We start from the raw sequence: 23764 nt of genomic DNA, 5'->3' as shown, positions 1-23764 counted from the left end.
ACAGGACAGCGGGATGAGCCTTCCTCTGCCTGTGGCCAGCCACTGCTCCCTCAACTCATTTTCTGCATCCCTGTTGTGTGTTTACAGGAAGCGCCAGGGACCTTGGGCGAGGAAGCTGACGATGAGGAGTTGGACGGAAAGGAAGAAGAGGAATGGGAAGAGGCCATGGACAAAGAGCTTTCTGAAGTGGAAGAGATCACCATACGCAACCTCTGGGTCAACCTCTCAGTCCCAGACCACTTCCAGGACACCCATGCAGATCCCCAGGAGGGATCCAGCTGCCCCACCAGCATGGGCATGGACGCAACAGGAGAGGGAACCAGCCAACAGCTGGTGGAGTATCAGGACATGACCCAAATCCTGAGTGTGTCAATGGCAGCACTGACGCCTGCAGCACCTGAGCACGTTGAGTCTGCTGTGGCTTCGGAGCCTCAGGGAGAGGCCAGTGCAGCCGCTGCCTCCCCAACAGTGCCTGAGGATGAAGTGGCTGCTTTCTTGACTGAGATCCCTGCAACAGAGCCTGGAACATCCCACATTCCTCCAGGAGCAGATGATAGTGGAGATGCAGCAGCTTCTCCCTTGTGTCGGGACTCTCGGCGCCAGGTGAGTGAGGCGCGTGTGGTTGGCACCGGGGATCCCAAGGCCTTGGACGGCAGCTCCCAGGTTTTGTGACAGGGCTATTTCTGGTGCTGCCTGTGTCATCCCACTGACATTGCCCCCATCCCCTGCCTGTGCTCTTGCTACCCTGCAGGGTAGGCTCAGACGCTTTGTGAGGAAACACCTGGGCAAGGCTGTGACTGTCATCCAGGGAACAAGGCAGCAGCAGGTGAAAGAGCCAGACGTGGCACAAAGCTTGGATGTGGAGTCACCGTCAACGTCGCCTGCTGTAGTTCAGGACAGCGAGAACCAGCCAGGTACTTGCCCGAGTTGGGTGGCACCCAGGCCAGACCGGCAGCAGTGTTTGCGTGAGTTCGGGTGTGTCCCAGCCTCCCCTCCATGGGCCGAAGGCTGCGTGGAGACCTCCTAGCAGACCTTCCAGTATCTGAAGGAGGCCAATGAGGATGCTGTTAAGGAGAAGTTCTTTACTGTAAGGGTGGTGAGGCACTGGAACGGGTTGCCAAAGGAAGTCCCTTGCCTACAGCTCTTCTTCCTCCACAGGCATTGCCACTCTTCCAGACCAAGGAGCGGCCCCACGGCGACGACTCTCCCGCTTCAGGAGAGTGCTGAGGGCTCTGCGCAAGGCTTTCACTTGCTCATGCCTCACCCCACGTGTGGAGGAGTAGCGCCCTGCTGCCAGCGCCAGGCCCAAGGCAGCTGTGCTGAGGATGTCATGCTGCAGCCTGCACTTGTTGTGGCTGCTTTCTTGGGCCAATAAATAATAACTCGTTTCCCCCCCCACTGCTCGTCTCTGCCTGTATGTTGGTTAGAGCATGTTTGTGTAATTCACGGACCTCTATATTTAATTAACGTAAAACAACTGACTTCAATCTAAGCGGCTACCTATCTGTTGCAATTAGTTCTAGTTTACACACAGTATGCTAGAGATTGGAAGAGACCTCAAAAGATCATCTCGTCCAGTCCCGCTTCCGGAGCGGGAACACCTACATAATGTTACACAGGAATGTGTCCAGGCGGGTTTTGAATGTCTCCAAAGATGGAGACTCCACAACCTCCCTGGGCAGCCTGTTCCAATGGCAAGCATAAATAAACACTTCCTACAAGTTTTGAAGTTAAATAAAAGTTCAAATATTCAACTTTAAATTTTGAGCAAGCTTTTAAATAGAACACCCTCTTCCCCACTTCTATACAAAGATAAAGCAGTGGTGTACAAAGCACACAAGTTAAATTGTGTTTGATAACTGGGGAATAGCCTTACTGTCAGTTATCAAACAAATCAGGAGAATAAACATATCTCTATCTTGTAAGATAAGACTAAAACCAAAAATCCACGTTAATCATGATAGAAGTGAAACATCTGAATGCAGAAGCCTCACAGTTATCACTTAAAAGCTTTAAACCCAACTTCCTCTGATCTATTTGCTATTGTAAAGCAAATATCCAAAGAGCACTGACACTTTAACTCTTGGAAAGCAAATAACACATTTACATCAACCACCCCTCCCGCCCTTCCAACACATGGATATGAGAAAGGTCCCAAGCACTCTGTAGTTCCAACACAGTTCCATGTTCAACATTCCTCAGTCAAATCTCTAAACACCTGAGGTGCCAGTTTATAGTGAACAAAAATTAATGAATAAAAACTCTTCTGAGTTCTTACACTCTGCAAAAGAGATCAGAGAAGGAATTTACACTGGGCTAAATCCAAAGTTTAATCTAGCTTTCTTAGGATGTTCTCACCAAGAATATGTTCTCTGGGACACATTTTTAGAATGAAAAGCTACTTGGTTGAAAACAAACGGCTTTACTTTTTATGATGAAAGAGAAATGATGATTGTTGAGTTACACTGTAATACTCTCTTTATGCTGTGTCTGTAGGCTCGTATCTTTAACGAGACCCCTATAAATCCACGAAGATGTCTGCACATCCTTACCAAAATCCTTTACTTGCTGAACCAGGTAAGTGCTATCATTTCTTCCCAGCCAGAATGAATATTCCCAAGGCTAATATAAGGAAGAAGTTCTTTACTGTGAGGGTGATGAGGCCAGAGAAGTGGTGAATGTTCCATCCTTGGCAGTGTTCAAGGCCAGGTTGCACAGAGCCTTGAGAGACATGTCTAGTGTGAGGTGTCCCTGCCTTTGGCAAGGGGTTGGAACTGGATGAGCTTAAGGTCCTTTCAAAGCCAAGCCATTCTGTGATGCTGTGATTCTAATTTCTGATAGCTTTCAGTGTGAAAGAAGTTTTGTACCTCTTCCTGACAGATTTGGGAGGTAGCTTTTTAAGGAGATCCAGAATGGGGTGTTTATGCTTTAGTATTATGTTCTTCCCTCTGACTTGCTGCTAACTGGAGTGAGATACATATCACTGAAGCTTTTAATACTTTTTCCATGAGTGCCAAGTGAGAGCTGCTGCTTGATCTGTGGCCATCACAGCCCTGTGCAATGAAAGAGACACTTGTGTTTGCCCAGCTAAAGTGGGAATGGCTGAGACGAAGTGAAAACATAGGCCAAGAAGTGATGAGGTAGAAGGGTGTCTTTTTGTCTGGGGCTAAATTAGAAGCATGATAAGAAAGATTTTCTTCAGATGTTTATGTAGATCAGGTTTCGTGTGTGTCAGGTTGTATTTAACATCAAAGTAGGTTGGACCTCTGCTGTTCAGTCTTAATTCAGGCAGCAAGTAGATCCCTTTTAGGTAAGACAAAACCAAGGATGCCAGAAAAGGGAGCACAGGCTACTTAACAAACTGTTCCATTGCTGTACAGCTATGGATGGCATTTGTTGAAACCAAGTAGCTAGTAGTGGTAAATTTGACAGGTACTCCTCAGGAAACACGAGGTGAGGGAGGGATGGTTTCTAACATGAGAAAAAGCCTCAAAGCAAAGATCCTTGGTGTGTGGGTAGGTGTTAAAAATGGAGGCTGGAGGGAAGGAATGCCATGCAGAGGGACCTCGACATGCTTGTGAGGTGGGCTGATGCCAACCTCATGAAGTTTAAGCATGCCAAGTGCAAGGTCCTACAGCTGGGTCAGACCAATCCCAGGCACAGCTACAGGTTGGGCAGAGAAGAGATTCAGAGCAGCCCTGCGGAGAAGGACTTGGGGGTGTTGGTTTCATGTTCTTTTTATGTTGAGTAAACCAGAACTGCACACAGTACTCCAGGTGAGGTCTCACAAGAATGATTTCATTATTTTTGTTGTTTTTTTCCTTCTTTTACCGGTCTTTCTTTTCTCCGTTCCCTTTTCTTCTTGTCAAGGAAAAAAACAGGGAGGAGAAAAGTGCATCCCTGACTGCCCAGTGGCCATGGGCACGATGCTGCCGCTGTCACAAAGCTTCAGTGGTTGCTGTGGAGTTGCCCATGAGGAGCTGGGACCCTTTGGAACTGGTGAGGGCATCGGCGTCTCCGTGGAAACCACGGGGGCATTGTTACGACTCTTATGTGGGGTATTTAAGGCCCTGGCGCACCCTAGAGGTGGCAGTTGCCCTGTGAATCCACAGCAAGTCTGCATCCGAGGACACAGAAGATGCCAGTGGACAAGGGATCGAACGCCCGCTCCCAGCCTGCCGAGGGCAGGCCAGGAGTGCAAAGGAGGCGCCAGGTGAGGGCTGGGGCAGGAGTGAGAGGCCGGTGGTGGGACGGGGCCACATGGAGCTGCCTCGGGGCCGGGGCCGGGCTTGCCGGCACTGCGGGGGCTGCTGTGCCAAGGCAGCCGCCTCCATCACACACCTCTTCCTCCTCCTCCTGCCCGCAGGTGGGCCACAGGCCACAGCCTGAGGAAGGGCGGCGTGGGATCACGGTACCACAGCTGCCCTACCAACGAAGGTATCAGCCCATCGAGACCCAGCAGGAACAGGTAGGGACCCCGAGGGAGACAGGGCCAAACACCTTCCCAACCACGGGCATGCCGGGGCTGCTGTGGGCTGGGGCCATGGCCGGCGGGTGGCCAGCCCTTTCCCCAGCCAGCTCTGGGAGCAGGCAGCAGCCACCTGTGGGCCTGAGCCTTGCCGTGGGGCTGGCAGGGGAGCCCAACTGCATGAGCTCCCAACAGCTGGGATACGGGCGCAAGAGACACTATCACAGAGCCTCTCTCCTCGACTTCTCTTGCAGGTGGGCAGCGTGAGGTGCAGAGCGGTGCTGCCCCGCAGCATGAGGACAGAGGAGCAGACACTTCCTCGGCCAGTGGTGGTGGAAAGGACACCTCGGCCGCCACCTCGGCCAGTGAGAGAAGCCAGCAGGCTGCCTCGCCCGACATGGGCACCCTCTGCCCCTGCAGCCAGATTCACTGACATGGCCATCGGCAGGACAAGCAACAGCCAAAAGCAGCTTTGCACAACCGCTGCCCAGCAGCACCACATCCCCGCACATGGCAGCACTGTTGCGAGGCCACGGAGCTGGCAGCCTGCCCCACACAGGCCCACAGCCTGTGCCACAGCGCAGGGCACAAGAAATGTGAGCGCGGTCCTGCGCAACAACAGCGCTGAGAGCCGGGGACCCTACCAGCAGGCAGTGGCATGCCAGGACCCAGCATACAGCAGGGCTGCAATGACAAGAAGATACACTGTCAGGGCACCTAACGGCAGCAAAGCCACCGCCACTCAGCCTGCTCCTCATCCTAACACCCGTGCGAGCACTGCTGCTTCCCAGAGCAGGAAGACGGGGCGAGAGGGCAGCCTCAATGACAAGTTGCTGGGGCTGCACAAGAAGGTTCTTGCAAAGCCTCTGCCCGCCCTGCGCAGCAACATCGAGGCTTTGCAACACGCCAGGAGGAGCCGCTTGGCCAGAGCTCCTGAGGAAGAGGAGTACCAGGCACCTCTCGTTCCCATGGCACCAGCACCAGCATCTCGTGGCTTTAGCAGGCAGGCTGCTGCAGCACAAGCCCAGCGCCAGGCACCTGCCATGAACAGCTCAGCAGAAAATGACGCAGATCTGAATTTCCCATCCAGGTGCGTCAAGAAGCTTCCTTTCAGAGCTGGTGTCGAGGTGATAGAGGCACCAGCCTCTCCCGCCATCGGCAGGCAGGCTGCAGCAGGACGAGCACAGGGCCGGGCACCTGCCCCGCACAGCCACAAAGAAAGCAACATGGATATGAAGGTCACACCCAAGAGCATCCTCAGGAAGGTCCATTTCAGAGATGCTGTTGAGGAGGAGGCAGAGACCGCAGCCTCTTGTGGCTTTGACAGTCAAGCTCTGGCAGCAGAAGCACAGTGCAATGCACCTGCCTCCGACAGCATCATAGTAAGAGATGCAAAAGTGCGTGTCACACCCAGTGTCGGTGCAAGCTCCCAGTTCTGGAATATGATCGAGGAGGAGGCAGAGGAAACAGATTCTTCTCACAATGGTGATGAGGAGGCAGCACCGGAGGCAGCACCAGAGGCAGAGAGTCAGGCATCTGTCCTGCTCAGCCCAGATGCCTGTGAGTTGGTTCCACAGGGAGCAGCCCTGCTCAGCACAAGGGAGCCTCTGGTCCAGGCTGTGGCAGTGGATCAGGAAACCAGCCAGCAGCTGCTGGAACCTCAGGGCATGACCCAAATGCTGGATGCGGCAGTGGACAAAGAGGAGAAAGAGTGGGTAGAGGACATTGATAAAGTGCTGTCCCAAGTGGAAGAGATCATCATACGCAACCTCTGGGTCAACCCCTCGGTCCCAGAGCTCTTCCAGGACCCCCAGGCCGATATCCAGGAGGGGTCTGACTTCCCCAGCAGCATGGACATTGAAGTGACAGGGGAGGCAGGTGGAGACCTGCAGAACACGTCTCCTATCCCAGCCGGACCCACAGCCACTGAGTCGACAGCTTCTACATTAGCTGCATCTGCGGAGGAAGAGGAGCACCGCGCACGTCTCACTCCAGTGGCACAGGAGGAGGTGGAACCGGCACCAGTTTCTCCTGCCTGCGTCGAGCAGGAGGCAGCACCACAGGCACAGAGGCAGGTACCTGCCCTGCTCAGCCCTGATGCCTGTGAGGTGGTTGTAGAAGAAATGGCAAGGACCGTCACTGAAGAGGTCCTGATCATGAGCTTGGCCGTTGTCCAGGGAGCCAGCCAGCAGCTGGTGGAGTATCAGGACATGACCCAAATCCTGGGTGTGTCAATGGCAGCACTGACGCCTGCAGCACCTGAGCACGTTGAGTCTGCTGTGGCTTCGGAGCCTCAGGGAGAGGCCAGTGCAGCCGCTGCCTCCCCAACAGTGCCTGAGGATGAAGTGGCTGCTTTCTTGACTGAGATCCCTGCAACAGAGCCTGGAACATCCCACATTCCTCCAGGAGCAGATGATAGTGGAGATGCAGCAGCTTCTCCCTTGTGTCGGGACTCTCGGCGCCAGGTGAGTGAGGCGCGTGTGGTTGGCACCGGGGATCCCAAGGCCTTGGACGGCAGCTCCCAGGTTTTGTGACAGGGCTATTTCTGGTGCTGCCTGTGTCATCCCACTGACATTGCCCCCATCCCCTGCCTGTGCTCTTGCTACCCTGCAGGGTAGGCTCAGACGCTTTGTGAGGAAACACCTGGGCAAGGCTGTGACTGTCATCCAGGGAACAAGGCAGCAGCAGGTGAAAGAGCCAGACGTGGCACAAAGCTTGGATGTGGAGTCACCGTCAACGTCGCCTGCTGTAGTTCAGGACAGCGAGAACCAGCCAGGTACTTGCCCGAGTTGGGTGGCACCCAGGCCAGACCGGCAGCAGTGTTTGCGTGAGTTCGGGTGTGTCCCAGCCTCCCCTCCATGGGCCGAAGGCTGCGTGGAGACCTCCTAGCAGACCTTCCAGTATCTGAAGGAGGCCAATGAGGATGCTGTTAAGGAGAAGTTCTTTACTGTAAGGGTGGTGAGGCACTGGAACGGGTTGCCAAAGGAAGTCCCTTGCCTACAGCTCTTCTTCCTCCACAGGCATTGCCACTCTTCCAGACCAAGGAGCGGCCCCACGGCGACGACTCTCCCGCTTCAGGAGAGTGCTGAGGGCTCTGCGCAAGGCTTTCACTTGCTCATGCCTCACCCCACGTGTGGAGGAGTAGCGCCCTGCTGCCAGCGCCAGGCCCAAGGCAGCTATGCTGAGGATGTCATGCTGCAGCCTGCACTTGTTGTGGCTGCTTTCTTGGGCCAATAAATAATAACTCGTTTCCCCCCCCACTGCTCGTCTCTGCCTGTATGTTGGTTAGAGCATGTTTGTGTAATTCACGGACCTCTATATTTAATTAACGTAAAACAACTGACTTCAATCTAAGCGGCTACCTATCTGTTGCAATTAGTTCTAGTTTACACACAGTATGCTAGAGATTGGAAGAGACCTCAAAAGATCATCTCGTCCAGTCCCGCTTCCGGAGCGGGAACACCTACATAATGTTACACAGGAATGTGTCCAGGCGGGTTTTGAATGTCTCCAAAGATGGAGACTCCACAACCTCCCTGGGCAGCCTGTTCCAATGGCAAGCATAAATAAACACTTCCTACAAGTTTTGAAGTTAAATAAAAGTTCAAATATTCAACTTTAAATTTTGAGCAAGCTTTTAAATAGAACACCCTCTTCCCCACTTCTATACAAAGATAAAGCAGTGGTGTACAAAGCACACAAGTTAAATTGTGTTTGATAACTGGGGAATAGCCTTACTGTCAGTTATCAAACAAATCAGGAGAATAAACATATCTCTATCTTGTAAGATAAGACTAAAACCAAAAATCCACGTTAATCATGATAGAAGTGAAACATCTGAATGCAGAAGCCTCACAGTTATCACTTAAAAGCTTTAAACCCAACTTCCTCTGATCTATTTGCTATTGTAAAGCAAATATCCAAAGAGCACTGACACTTTAACTCTTGGAAAGCAAATAACACATTTACATCAACCACCCCTCCCGCCCTTCCAACACATGGATATGAGAAAGGTCCCAAGCACTCTGTAGTTCCAACACAGTTCCATGTTCAACATTCCTCAGTCAAATCTCTAAACACCTGAGGTGCCAGTTTATAGTGAACAAAAATTAATGAATAAAAACTCTTCTGAGTTCTTACACTCTGCAAAAGAGATCAGAGAAGGAATTTACACTGGGCTAAATCCAAAGTTTAATCTAGCTTTCTTAGGATGTTCTCACCAAGAATATGTTCTCTGGGACACATTTTTAGAATGAAAAGCTACTTGGTTGAAAACAAACGGCTTTACTTTTTATGATGAAAGAGAAATGATGATTGTTGAGTTACACTGTAATACTCTCTTTATGCTGTGTCTGTAGGCTCGTATCTTTAACGAGACCCCTATAAATCCACGAAGATGTCTGCACATCCTTACCAAAATCCTTTACTTGCTGAACCAGGTAAGTGTTATCATTTCTTCCCAGCCAGAATGAATATTCCCAAGGCTAATATAAGGAAGAAGTTCTTTACTGTGAGGGTGATGAGGCCAGAGAAGTGGTGAATGTTCCATCCTTGGCAGTGTTCAAGGCCAGGTTGCACAGAGCCTTGAGAGACATGTCTAGTGTGAGGTGTCCCTGCCTTTGGCAAGGGGTTGGAACTGGATGAGCTTAAGGTCCTTTCAAAGCCAAGCCATTCTGTGATGCTGTGATTCTAATTTCTGATAGCTTTCAGTGTGAAAGAAGTTTTGTACCTCTTCCTGACAGATTTGGGAGGTAGCTTTTTAAGGAGATCCAGAATGGGGTGTTTATGCTTTAGTATTATGTTCTTCCCTCTGACTTGCTGCTAACTGGAGTGAGATACATATCACTGAAGCATTTAATACTTTTTCCATGAGTGCCAAGTGAGAGCTGCTGCTTGATCTGTGGCCATCACAGCCCTGTGCAATGAAAGAGACACTTGTGTTTGCCCAGCTAAAGTGGGAATGGCTGAGACGAAGTGAAAACATAGGCTAAGAAGTGATGAGGTAGAAGGGTGTCTTTTTGTCTGGGGCTAAATTAGAAGCATGATAAGAAAGATTTTCTTCAGATGTTTATGTAGATCAGGTTTCGTGTGTGTCAGGTTGTATTTAACATCAAAGTAGGTTGGACCTCTGCTGTTCAGTCTTAATTCAGGCAGCAAGTAGATCCCTTTTAGGTAAGACAAAACCAAGGATGCCAGAAAAGGGAGCACAGGCTACTTAACAAACTGTTCCATTGCTGTACAGCTATGGATGGCATTTGTTGAAACCAAGTAGCTAGTAGTGGTAAATTTGACAGGTACTCCTCAGGAAACACGAGGTGAGGGAGGGATGGTTTCTAACATGAGAAAAAGCCTCAAAGCAAAGATCCTTGGTGTGTGGGTAGGTGTTAAAAATGGAGGCTGGAGGGAAGGAATGCCATGCAGAGGGACCTCGACATGCTTGTGAGGTGGGCTGATGCCAACCTCATGAAGTTTAAGCATGCCAAGTGCAAGGTCCTACAGCTGGGTCAGACCAATCCCAGGCACAGCTAGAGGTTGGGCAGAGAAGAGATTCAGAGCAGCCCTGCGGAGAAGGACTTGGGGGTGTTGGTTTCATGTTCTTTTTATGTTGAGTAAACCAGAACTGCACACAGTACTCCAGGTGAGGTCTCACAAGAATGATTTCATTATTTTTGTTGTTTTTTTCCTTCTTTTACCGGTCTTTCTTTTCTCCGTTCCCTTTTCTTCTTGTCAAGGAAAAAAACAGGGAGGAGAAAAGTGCATCCCTGACTGCCCAGTGGCCATGGGCACGATGCTGCCGCTGTCACAAAGCTTCAGTGGTTGCTGTGGAGTTGCCCATGAGGAGCTGGGACCCTTTGGAACTGGTGAGGGCATCGGCGTCTCCGTGGAAACCACGGGGGCATTGTTACGACTCTTATGTGGGGTATTTAAGGCCCTGGCGCACCCTAGAGGTGGCAGTTGCCCTGTGAATCCACAGCAAGTCTGCATCCGAGGACACAGAAGATGCCAGTGGACAAGGGATCGAACGCCCGCTCCCAGCCTGCCGAGGGCAGGCCAGGAGTGCAAAGGAGGCGCCAGGTGAGGGCTGGGGCAGGAGTGAGAGGCCGGTGGTGGGACGGGGCCACATGGAGCTGCCTCGGGGCCGGGGCCGGGCTTGCCGGCACTGCGGGGGCTGCTGTGCCAAGGCAGCCGCCTCCATCACACACCTCTTCCTCCTCCTCCTGCCCGCAGGTGGGCCACAGGCCACAGCCTGAGGAAGGGCGGCGTGGGATCACGGTACCACAGCTGCCCTACCAACGAAGGTATCAGCCCATCGAGACCCAGCAGGAACAGGTAGGGACCCCGAGGGAGACAGGGCCAAACACCTTCCCAACCACGGGCATGCCGGGGCTGCTGTGGGCTGGGGCCATGGCCGGCGGGTGGCCAGCCCTTTCCCCAGCCAGCTCTGGGAGCAGGCAGCAGCCACCTGTGGGCCTGAGCCTTGCCGTGGGGCTGGCAGGGGAGCCCAACTGCATGAGCTCCCAACAGCTGGGATACGGGCGCAAGAGACACTATCACAGAGCCTCTCTCCTCGACTTCTCTTGCAGGTGGGCAGCGTGAGGTGCAGAGCGGTGCTGCCCCGCAGCATGAGGACAGAGGAGCAGACACTTCCTCGGCCAGTGGTGGTGGAAAGGACACCTCGGCCGCCACCTCGGCCAGTGAGAGAAGCCAGCAGGCTGCCTCGCCCGACATGGGCACCCTCTGCCCCTGCAGCCAGATTCACTGACATGGCCATCGGCAGGACAAGCAACAGCCAAAAGCAGCTTTGCACAACCGCTGCCCAGCAGCACCACATCCCCGCACATGGCAGCACTGTTGCGAGGCCACGGAGCTGGCAGCCTGCCCCACACAGGCCCACAGCCTGTGCCACAGCGCAGGGCACAAGAAATGTGAGCGCGGTCCTGCGCAACAACAGCGCTGAGAGCCGGGGACCCTACCAGCAGGCAGTGGCATGCCAGGACCCAGCATACAGCAGGGCTGCAATGACAAGAAGATACACTGTCAGGGCACCTAACGGCAGCAAAGCCACCGCCACTCAGCCTGCTCCTCATCCTAACACCCGTGCGAGCACTGCTGCTTCCCAGAGCAGGAAGACGGGGCGAGAGGGCAGCCTCAATGACAAGTTGCTGGGGCTGCACAAGAAGGTTCTTGCAAAGCCTCTGCCCGCCCTGCGCAGCAACATCGAGGCTTTGCAACACGCCAGGAGGAGCCGCTTGGCCAGAGCTCCTGAGGAAGAGGAGTACCAGGCACCTCTCGTTCCCATGGCACCAGCACCAGCATCTCGTGGCTTTAGCAGGCAGGCTGCTGCAGCACAAGCCCAGCGCCAGGCACCTGCCATGAACAGCTCAGCAGAAAATGACGCAGATCTGAATTTCCCATCCAGGTGCGTCAAGAAGCTTCCTTTCAGAGCTGGTGTCGAGGTGATAGAGGCACCAGCCTCTCCCGTCATCGGCAGGCAGGCTGCAGCAGGACGAGCACAGGGCCGGGCACCTGCCCCGCACAGCCACAAAGAAAGCAACATGGATATGAAGGTCACACCCAAGAGCATCCTCAGGAAGGTCCATTTCAGAGATGCTGTTGAGGAGGAGGCAGAGACCGCAGCCTCTTGTGGCTTTGACAGTCAAGCTCTGGCAGCAGAAGCACAGTGCAATGCACCTGCCTCCGACAGCATCATAGTAAGAGATGCAAAAGTGCGTGTCACACCCAGTGTCGGTGCAAGCTCCCAGTTCTGGAATATGATCGAGGAGGAGGCAGAGGAAACAGATTCTTCTCACAATGGTGATGAGGAGGCAGCACCGGAGGCAGCACCAGAGGCAGAGAGTCAGGCATCTGTCCTGCTCAGCCCAGATGCCTGTGAGTTGGTTCCACAGGGAGCAGCCCTGCTCAGCACAAGGGAGCCTCTGGTCCAGGCTGTGGCAGTGGATCAGGAAACCAGCCAGCAGCTGCTGGAACCTCAGGGCATGACCCAAATGCTGGATGCGGCAGTGGACAAAGAGGAGAAAGAGTGGGTAGAGGACATTGATAAAGTGCTGTCCCAAGTGGAAGAGATCATCATACGCAACCTCTGGGTCAACCCCTCGGTCCCAGAGCTCTTCCAGGACCCCCAGGCCGATATCCAGGAGGGGTCTGACTTCCCCAGCAGCATGGACATTGAAGTGACAGGGGAGGCAGGTGGAGACCTGCAGAACACGTCTCCTATCCCAGCCGGACCCACAGCCACTGAGTCGACAGCTTCTACATTAGCTGCATCTGCGGAGGAAGAGGAGCACCGCGCACGTCTCACTCCAGTGGCACAGGAGGAGGTGGAACCGGCACCAGTTTCTCCTGCCTGCGTCGAGCAGGAGGCAGCACCACAGGCACAGAGGCAGGTACCTGCCCTGCTCAGCCCTGATGCCTGTGAGGTGGTTGTAGAAGAAATGGCAAGGACCGTCACTGAAGAGGTCCTGATCATGAGCCTGGCCGTTGTCCAGGGAGCCAGCCAGCAGCTGGTGGAGTATCAGGACATGACCCAAATCCTGGGTGTGTCAATGGCAGCACTGACGCCTGCAGCACCTGAGCACGTTGAGTCTGCTGTGGCTTCGGAGCCTCAGGGAGAGGCCAGTGCAGCCGCTGCCTCCCCAACAGTGCCTGAGGATGAAGTGGCTGCTTTCTTGACTGAGATCCCTGCAACAGAGCCTGGAACATCCCACATTCCTCCAGGAGCAGATGATAGTGGAGATGCAGCAGCTTCTCCCTTGTGTCGGGACTCTCGGCGCCAGGTGAGTGAGGCGCGTGTGGTTGGCACCGGGGATCCCAAGGCCTTGGACGGCAGCTCCCAGGTTTTGTGACAGGGCTATTTCTGGTGCTGCCTGTGTCATCCCACTGACATTGCCCCCATCCCCTGCCTGTGCTCTTGCTACCCTGCAGGGTAGGCTCAGACGCTTTGTGAGGAAACACCTGGGCAAGGCTGTGACTGTCATCCAGGGAACAAGGCAGCAGCAGGTGAAAGAGCCAGACATGGCACAAAGCTTGGATGTGGAGTCACCGTCAACGTCGCCTGCTGTAGTTCAGGACAGCGAGAACCAGCCAGGTACTTGCCCGAGTTGGGTGGCACCCAGGCCAGACCGGCAGCAGTGTTTGCGTGAGTTCGGGTGTGTCCCAGCCTCCCCTCCATGGGCCGAAGGCTGCGTGGAGACCTCCTAGCAGACCTTCCAGTATCTGAAGGAGGCCAATGAGGATGCTGTTAAGGATAAGTTCTTTACTGTAAGGGTGGTGAGGCACTGGAACGGGTTGCCAAAGGAAGTCCCTTGCCTACAGCTCTTCTTCCTCCACAGGCATTGCCACTCTTCCAGACCAAGGAGCGGCCCCACGGCGACGACTCTCCCGCTTCAGGAGAGTGCTGAGGGCTCTGCGCAAGGCTTTCACTTGCTCATGCCTCACCCCACGTGTGGAGGAGTAGCGCCCTGCTGCCAGCGCCAGGCCCAAGGGAGCTGTGCTGAGGATGTCATGCTGCAGCCTGCACTTGTTGTGGCTGCTTTCTTGGGCCAATAAATAATAACTCGTTTCCCCCCCCCACTGCTCGTCTCTGCCTGTATGTTGGTTAGAGCATGTTTGTGTAATTCACGGACCTCTATATTTAATTAACGTAAAACAACTGACTTCAATCTAAGCGGCTACCTATCTGTTGCAATTAGTTCTAGTTTACACACAGTATGCTAGAGATTGGAAGAGACCTCAAAAGATCATCTCGTCCAGTCCCGCTTCCGGAGCGGGAACACCTACATAATGTTACACAGGAATGTGTCCAGGCGGGTTTTGAATGTCTCCAAAGATGGAGACTCCACAACCTCCCTGGGCAGCCTGTTCCAATGGCAAGCATAAATAAACACTTCCTACAAGTTTTGAAGTTAAATAAAAGTTCAAATATTCAACTTTAAATTTTGAGCAAGCTTTTAAATAGAACACCCTCTTCCCCACTTCTATACAAAGATAAAGCAGTGGTGTACAAAGCACACAAGTTAAATTGTGTTTGATAACTGGGGAATAGCCTTACTGTCAGTTATCAAACAAATCAGGAGAATAAACATATCTCTATCTTGTAAGATAAGACTAAAACCAAAAATCCACGTTAATCATGATAGAAGTGAAACATCTGAATGCAGAAGCCTCACAGTTATCACTTAAAAGCTTTAAACCCAACTTCCTCTGATCTATTTGCTATTGTAAAGCAAATATCCAAAGAGCACTGACACTTTAACTCTTGGAAAGCAAATAACACATTTACATCAACCACCCCTCCCGCCCTTCCAACACATGGATATGAGAAAGGTCCCAAGCACTCTGTAGTTCCAACACAGTTCCATGTTCAACATTCCTCAGTCAAATCTCTAAACACCTGAGGTGCCAGTTTATAGTGAACAAAAATTAATGAATAAAAACTCTTCTGAGTTCTTACACTCTGCAAAAGAGATCAGAGAAGGAATTTACACTGGGCTAAATCCAAAGTTTAATCTAGCTTTCTTAGGATGTTCTCACCAAGAATATGTTCTCTGGGACACATTTTTAGAATGAAAAGCTACTTGGTTGAAAACAAACGGCTTTACTTTTTATGATGAAAGAGAAATGATGATTGTTGAGTTACACTGTAATACTCTCTTTATGCTGTGTCTGTAGGCTCGTATCTTTAACGAGACCCCTATAAATCCACGAAGATTTCTGCACATCCTTACCAAAATCCTTTACTTGCTGAACCAGGTAAGTGCTATCATTTCTTCCCAGCCAGAATGAATATTCCCAAGGCTAATATAAGGAAGAAGTTCTTTACTGTGAGGGTGATGAGGCCAGAGAAGTGGTGAATGTTCCATCCTTGGCAGTGTTCAAGGCCAGGTTGCACAGAGCCTTGAGAGACATGTCTAGTGTGAGGTGTCCCTGCCTTTGGCAAGGGGTTGGAACTGGATGAGCTTAAGGTCCTTTCAAAGCCAAGCCATTCTGTGATGCTGTGATTCTAATTTCTGATAGCTTTCAGTGTGAAAGAAGTTTTGTACCTCTTCCTGACAGATTTGGGAGGTAGCTTTTTAAGGAGATCCAGAATGGGGTGTTTATGCTTTAGTATTATGTTCTTCCCTCTGACTTGCTGCTAACTGGAGTGAGATACATATCACTGAAGCATTTAATACTTTTTCCATGAGTGCCAAGTGAGAGCTGCTGCTTGATCTGTGGCCATCACAGCCCTGTGCAATGAAAGAGACACTTGTGTTTGCCCAGCTAAAGTGGGAATGGCTGAGACGAAGTGAAAACATAGGCCAAGAAGTGATGAGGTAGAAGGGTGTCTTTTTGTCTGGGGCTAAATTAGAAGCATGATAAGAAAGATTTTCTTCAGATGTTTATGTAGATCAGGTTTCGTGTGTGTCAGGTTGTATTTAACATCAAAGTAGGTTGGACCTCTGCTGTTCAGTCTTAATTCAGGCAGCAAGTAGATCCCTTTTAGGTAAGACAAAACCAAGGATGCCAGAAAAGGGAGCACAGGCTACTTAACAAACTGTTCCATTGCTGTACAGCTATGGATGGCATTTGTTGAAACCAAGTAGCTAGTAGTGGTAAATTTGACAGGTACTCCTCAGGAAACACGAGGTGAGGGAGGGATGGTTTCTAACATGAGAAAAAGCCTCAAAGCAAAGATCCTTGGTGTGTGGGTAGGTGTTAAAAATGGAGGCTGGAGGGAAGGAATGCCATGCAGAGGGACCTCGACATGCTTGTGAGGTGGGCTGATGCCAACCTCATGAAGTTTAAGCATGCCAAGTGCAAGGTCCTACAGCTGGGTCAGACCAATCCCAGGCACAGCTACAGGTTGGGCAGAGAAGAGATTCAGAGCAGCCCTGCGGAGAAGGACTTGGGGGTGTTGGTTTCATGTTCTTTTTATGTTGAGTAAACCAGAACTGCACACAGTACTCCAGGTGAGGTCTCACAAGAATGATTTCATTATTTTTGTTGTTTTTTTCCTTCTTTTACTGGTCTTTCTTTTCTCCGTTCCCTTTTCTTCTTGTCAAGGAAAAAAACAGGGAGGAGAAAAGTGCATCCCTGACTGCCCAGTGGCCATGGGCACGATGCTGCCGCTGTCACAAAGCTTCAGTGGTTGCTGTGGAGTTGCCCATGAGGAGCTGGGACCCTTTGGAACTGGTGAGGGCATCGGCGTCTCCGTGGAAACCACGGGGGCATTGTTACGACTCTTATGTGGGGTATTTAAGGCCCTGGCGCACCCTAGAGGTGGCAGTTGCCCTGTGAATCCACAGCAAGTCTGCATCCGAGGACACAGAAGATGCCAGTGGACAAGGGATCGAACGCCCGCTCCCAGCCTGCCGAGGGCAGGCCAGGAGTGCAAAGGAGGCGCCAGGTGAGGGCTGGGGCAGGAGTGAGAGGCCGGTGGTGGGACGGGGCCACATGGAGCTGCCTCGGGGCCGGGGCCGGGCTTGCCGGCACTGCGGGGGCTGCTGTGCCAAGGCAGCCGCCTCCATCACACACCTCTTCCTCCTCCTCCTGCCCGCAGGTGGGCCACAGGCCACAGCCTGAGGAAGGGCGGCGTGGGATCACGGTACCACAGCTGCCCTACCAACGAAGGTATCAGCCCATCGAGACCCAGCAGGAACAGGTAGGGACCCCGAGGGAGACAGGGCCAAACACCTTCCCAACCACGGGCATGCCGGGGCTGCTGTGGGCTGGGGCCATGGCCGGCGGGTGGCCAGCCCTTTCCCCAGCCAGCTCTGGGAGCAGGCAGCAGCCACCTGTGGGCCTGAGCCTTGCCGTGGGGCTGGCAGGGGAGCCCAACTGCATGAGCTCCCAACAGCTGGGATACGGGCGCAAGAGACACTATCACAGAGCCTCTCTCCTCGACTTCTCTTGCAGGTGGGCAGCGTGAGGTGCAGAGCGGTGCTGCCCCGCAGCATGAGGACAGAGGAGCAGACACTTCCTCGGCCAGTGGTGGTGGAAAGGACACCTCGGCCGCCACCTCGGCCAGTGAGAGAAGCCAGCAGGCTGCCTCGCCCGACATGGGCACCCTCTGCCCCTGCAGCCAGATTCACTGACATGGCCATCGGCAGGACAAGCAACAGCCAAAAGCAGCTTTGCACAACCGCTGCCCAGCAGCACCACATCCCCGCACATGGCAGCACTGTTGCGAGGCCACGGAGCTGGCAGCCTGCCCCACACAGGCCCACAGCCTGTGCCACAGCGCAGGGCACAAGAAATGTGAGCGCGGTCCTGCGCAACAACAGCGCTGAGAGCCGGGGACCCTACCAGCAGGCAGTGGCATGCCAGGACCCAGCATACAGCAGGGCTGCAATGACAAGAAGATACACTGTCAGGGCACCTAACGGCAGCAAAGCCACCGCCACTCAGCCTGCTCCTGATCCTAACACCCGTGCGAGCACTGCTGCTTCCCAGAGCAGGAAGACGGGGCGAGAGGGCAGCCTCAATGACAAGTTGCTGGGGCTGCACAAGAAGGTTCTTGCAAAGCCTCTGCCCGCCCTGCGCAGCAACATCGAGGCTTTGCAACACGCCAGGAGGAGCCGCTTGGCCAGAGCTCCTGAGGAAGAGGAGTACCAGGCACCTCTCGTTCCCATGGCACCAGCACCAGCATCTCGTGGCTTTAGCAGGCAGGCTGCTGCAGCACAAGCCCAGCGCCAGGCACCTGCCATGAACAGCTCAGCAGAAAATGACGCAGATCTGAATTTCCCATCCAGGTGCGTCAAGAAGCTTCCTTTCAGAGCTGGTGTCGAGGTGATAGAGGCACCAGCCTCTCCCGCCATCGGCAGGCAGGCTGCAGCAGGACGAGCACAGGGCCGGGCACCTGCCCCGCACAGCCACAAAGAAAGCAACATGGATATGAAGGTCACACCCAAGAGCATCCTCAGGAAGGTCCATTTCAGAGATGCTGTTGAGGAGGAGGCAGAGACCGCAGCCTCTTGTGGCTTTGACAGTCAAGCTCTGGCAGCAGAAGCACAGTGCAATGCACCTGCCTCCGACAGCATCATAGTAAGAGATGCAAAAGTGCGTGTCACACCCAGTGTCGGTGCAAGCTCCCAGTTCTGGAATATGATCGAGGAGGAGGCAGAGGAAACAGATTCTTCTCACAATGGTGATGAGGAGGCAGCACCGGAGGCAGCACCAGAGGCAGAGAGTCAGGCATCTGTCCTGCTCAGCCCAGATGCCTGTGAGTTGGTTCCACAGGGAGCAGCCCTGCTCAGCACAAGGGAGCCTCTGGTCCAGGCTGTGGCAGTGGATCAGGAAACCAGCCAGCAGCTGCTGGAACCTCAGGGCATGACCCAAATGCTGGATGCGGCAGTGGACAAAGAGGAGAAAGAGTGGGTAGAGGACATTGATAAAGTGCTGTCCCAAGTGGAAGAGATCATCATACGCAACCTCTGGGTCAACCCCTCGGTCCCAGAGCTCTTCCAGGACCCCCAGGCCGATATCCAGGAGGGGTCTGACTTCCCCAGCAGCATGGACATTGAAGTGACAGGGGAGGCAGGTGGAGACCTGCAGAACACGTCTCCTATCCCAGCCGGACCCACAGCCACTGAGTCGACAGCTTCTACATTAGCTGCATCTGCGGAGGAAGAGGAGCACCGCGCACGTCTCACTCCAGTGGCACAGGAGGAGGTGGAACCGGCACCAGTTTCTCCTGCCTGCGTCGAGCAGGAGGCAGCACCACAGGCACAGAGGCAGGTACCTGCCCTGCTCAGCCCTGATGCCTGTGAGGTGGTTGTAGAAGAAATGGCAAGGACCGTCACTGAAGAGGTCCTGATCATGAGCCTGGCCGTTGTCCAGGGAGCCAGCCAGCAGCTGGTGGAGTATCAGGACATGACCCAAATCCTGGGTGTGTCAATGGCAGCACTGACGCCTGCAGCACCTGAGCACGTTGAGTCTGCTGTGGCTTCGGAGCCTCAGGGAGAGGCCAGTGCAGCCGCTGCCTCCCCAACAGTGCCTGAGGATGAAGTGGCTGCTTTCTTGACTGAGATCCCTGCAACAGAGCCTGGAACATCCCACATTCCTCCAGGAGCAGATGATAGTGGAGATGCAGCAGCTTCTCCCTTGTGTCGGGACTCTCGGCGCCAGGTGAGTGAGGCGCGTGTGGTTGGCACCGGGGATCCCAAGGCCTTGGACGGCAGCTCCCAGGTTTTGTGACAGGGCTATTTCTGGTGCTGCCTGTGTCATCCCACTGACATTGCCCCCATCCCCTGCCTGTGCTCTTGCTACCCTGCAGGGTAGGCTCAGACGCTTTGTGAGGAAACACCTGGGCAAGGCTGTGACTGTCATCCAGGGAACAAGGCAGCAGCAGGTGAAAGAGCCAGACGTGGCACAAAGCTTGGATGTGGAGTCACCGTCAACGTCGCCTGCTGTAGTTCAGGACAGCGAGAACCAGCCAGGTACTTGCCCGAGTTGGGTGGCACCCAGGCCAGACCGGCAGCAGTGTTTGCGTGAGTTCGGGTGTGTCCCAGCCTCCCCTCCATGGGCCGAAGGCTGCGTGGAGACCTCCTAGCAGACCTTCCAGTATCTGAAGGAGGCCAATGAGGATGCTGTTAAGGAGAAGTTCTTTACTGTAAGGGTGGTGAGGCACTGGAACGGGTTGCCAAAGGAAGTCCCTTGCCTACAGCTCTTCTTCCTCCACAGGCATTGCCACTCTTCCAGACCAAGGAGCGGCCCCACGGCGACGACTCTCCCGCTTCAGGAGAGTGCTGAGGGCTCTGCGCAAGGCTTTCACTTGCTCATGCCTCACCCCACGTGTGGAGGAGTAGCGCCCTGCTGCCAGCGCCAGGCCCAAGGGAGCTGTGCTGAGGATGTCATGCTGCAGCCTGCACTTGTTGTGGCTGCTTTCTTGGGCCAATAAATAATAACTCGTTTCCCCCCCCCACTGCTCGTCTCTGCCTGTATGTTGGTTAGAGCATGTTTGTGTAATTCACGGACCTCTATATTTAATTAACGTAAAACAACTGACTTCAATCTAAGCGGCTACCTATCTGTTGCAATTAGTTCTAGTTTACACACAGTATGCTAGAGATTGGAAGAGACCTCAAAAGATCATCTCGTCCAGTCCCGCTTCCGGAGCGGGAACACCTACATAATGTTACACAGGAATGTGTCCAGGCGGGTTTTGAATGTCTCCAAAGATGGAGACTCCACAACCTCCCTGGGCAGCCTGTTCCAATGGCAAGCATAAATAAACACTTCCTACAAGTTTTGAAGTTAAATAAAAGTTCAAATATTCAACTTTAAATTTTGAGCAAGCTTTTAAATAGAACACCCTCTTCCCCACTTCTATACAAAGATAAAGCAGTGGTGTACAAAGCACACAAGTTAAATTGTGTTTGATAACTGGGGAATAGCCTTACTGTCAGTTATCAAACAAATCAGGAGAATAAACATATCTCTATCTTGTAAGATAAGACTAAAACCAAAAATCCACGTTAATCATGATAGAAGTGAAACATCTGAATGCAGAAGCCTCACAGTTATCACTTAAAAGCTTTAAACCCAACTTCCTCTGATCTATTTGCTATTGTAAAGCAAATATCCAAAGAGCACTGACACTTTAACTCTTGGAAAGCAAATAACACATTTACATCAACCACCCCTCCCGCCCTTCCAACACATGGATATGAGAAAGGTCCCAAGCACTCTGTAGTTCCAACACAGTTCCATGTTCAACATTCCTCAGTCAAATCTCTAAACACCTGAGGTGCCAGTTTATAGTGAACAAAAATTAATGAATAAAAACTCTTCTGAGTTCTTACACTCTGCAAAAGAGATCAGAGAAGGAATTTACACTGGGCTAAATCCAAAGTTTAATCTAGCTTTCTTAGGATGTTCTCACCAAGAATATGTTCTCTGGGACACATTTTTAGAATGAAAAGCTACTTGGTTGAAAACAAACGGCTTTACTTTTTATGATGAAAGAGAAATGATGATTGTTGAGTTACACTGTAATACTCTCTTTATGCTGTGTCTGTAGGCTCGTATCTTTAACGAGACCCCTATAAATCCACGAAGATGTCTGCACATCCTTACCAAAATCCTTTACTTGCTGAACCAGGTAAGTGCTATCATTTCTTCCCAGCCAGAATGAATATTCCCAAGGCTAATATAAGGAAGAAGTTCTTTACTGTGAGGGTGATGAGGCCAGAGAAGTGGTGAATGTTCCATCCTTGGCAGTGTTCAAGGCCAGGTTGCACAGAGCCTTGAGAGACATGTCTAGTGTGAGGTGTCCCTGCCTTTGGCAAGGGGTTGGAACTGGATGAGCTTAAGGTCCTTTCAAAGCCAAGCCATTCTGTGATGCTGTGATTCTAATTTCTGATAGCTTTCAGTGTGAAAGAAGTTTTGTACCTCTTCCTGACAGATTTGGGAGGTAGCTTTTTAAGGAGATCCAGAATGGGGTGTTTATGCTTTAGTATTATGTTCTTCCCTCTGACTTGCTGCTAACTGGAGTGAGATACATATCACTGAAGCTTTTAATACTTTTTCCATGAGTGCCAAGTGAGAGCTGCTGCTTGATCTGTGGCCATCACAGCCCTGTGCAATGAAAGAGACACTTGTGTTTGCCCAGCTAAAGTGGGAATGGCTGAGACGAAGTGAAAACATAGGCCAAGAAGTGATGAGGTAGAAGGGTGTCTTTTTGTCTGGGGCTAAATTAGAAGCATGATAAGAAAGATTTTCTTCAGATGTTTATGTAGATCAGGTTTCGTGTGTGTCAGGTTGTATTTAACATCAAAGTAGGTTGGACCTCTGCTGTTCAGTCTTAATTCAGGCAGCAAGTAGATCCCTTTTAGGTAAGACAAAACCAAGGATGCCAGAAAAGGGAGCACAGGCTACTTAACAAACTGTTCCATTGCTGTACAGCTATGGATGGCATTTGTTGAAACCAAGTAGCTAGTAGTGGTAAATTTGACAGGTACTCCTCAGGAAACACGAGGTGAGGGAGGGATGGTTTCTAACATGAGAAAAAGCCTCAAAGCAAAGATCCTTGGTGTGTGGGTAGGTGTTAAAAATGGAGGCTGGAGGGAAGGAATGCCATGCAGAGGGACCTCGACATGCTTGTGAGGTGGGCTGATGCCAACCTCATGAAGTTTAAGCATGCCAAGTGCAAGGTCCTACAGCTGGGTCAGACCAATCCCAGGCACAGCTACAGGTTGGGCAGAGAAGAGATTCAGAGCAGCCCTGCGGAGAAGGACTTGGGGGTGTTGGTTTCATGTTCTTTTTATGTTGAGTAAACCAGAACTGCACACAGTACTCCAGGTGAGGTCTCACAAGAATGATTTCATTATTTTTGTTGTTTTTTTCCTTCTTTTACCGGTCTTTCTTTTCTCCGTTCCCTTTTCTTCTTGTCAAGGAAAAAAACAGGGAGGAGAAAAGTGCATCCCTGACTGCCCAGTGGCCATGGGCACGATGCTGCCGCTGTCACAAAGCTTCAGTGGTTGCTGTGGAGTTGCCCATGAGGAGCTGGGACCCTTTGGAACTGGTGAGGGCATCGGCGTCTCCGTGGAAACCACGGGGGCATTGTTACGACTCTTATGTGGGGTATTTAAGGCCCTGGCGCACCCTAGAGGTGGCAGTTGCCCTGTGAATCCACAGCAAGTCTGCATCCGAGGACACAGAAGATGCCAGTGGACAAGGGATCGAACGCCCGCTCCCAGCCTGCCGAGGGCAGGCCAGGAGTGCAAAGGAGGCGCCAGGTGAGGGCTGGGGCAGGAGTGAGAGGCCGGTGGTGGGACGGGGCCACATGGAGCTGCCTCGGGGCCGGGGCCGGGCTTGCCGGCACTGCGGGGGCTGCTGTGCCAAGGCAGCCGCCTCCATCACACACCTCTTCCTCCTCCTCCTGCCCGCAGGTGGGCCACAGGCCACAGCCTGAGGAAGGGCGGCGTGGGATCACGGTACCACAGCTGCCCTACCAACGAAGGTATCAGCCCATCGAGACCCAGCAGGAACAGGTAGGGACCCCGAGGGAGACAGGGCCAAACACCTTCCCAACCACGGGCATGCCGGGGCTGCTGTGGGCTGGGGCCATGGCCGGCGGGTGGCCAGCCCTTTCCCCAGCCAGCTCTGGGAGCAGGCAGCAGCCACCTGTGGGCCTGAGCCTTGCCGTGGGGCTGGCAGGGGAGCCCAACTGCATGAGCTCCCAACAGCTGGGATACGGGCGCAAGAGACACTATCACAGAGCCTCTCTCCTCGACTTCTCTTGCAGGTGGGCAGCGTGAGGTGCAGAGCGGTGCTGCCCCGCAGCATGAGGACAGA

At 52.7% G+C, this 23764-nt stretch overlaps 1 protein-coding gene across 1 annotated transcript in view; it reads left to right on the top strand.

Annotated features, from left to right (window-relative positions):
* LOC133276737 (uncharacterized) overlaps nucleotides 1-23764 on the top strand; it is a 68221-nt gene that overhangs the window by 617 nt on the left and 43840 nt on the right. Inside the window, exon 2 of the mRNA XM_061467874.1 lies at nucleotides 92-364. Within this exon, the coding sequence (XP_061323858.1) occupies nucleotides 92-364 (273 nt within the window). The remainder of the gene's footprint in view (nucleotides 1-91; nucleotides 365-23764) is intronic.

Source organism: Pezoporus flaviventris, unplaced genomic scaffold (assembly GCF_033815535.1).
Source record: "Pezoporus flaviventris isolate CSIRO_AGI_PZ_B2104156 unplaced genomic scaffold, CSIRO_AGI_Pfla_v1 ptg000046l, whole genome shotgun sequence".
NCBI classification, from domain to species: Eukaryota; Metazoa; Chordata; class Aves; order Psittaciformes; family Psittacidae; genus Pezoporus; species Pezoporus flaviventris.
The sequence above is the reverse complement of the archived record's forward strand: the minus strand, read 5'-3'. Positions and strand labels throughout refer to the sequence as shown.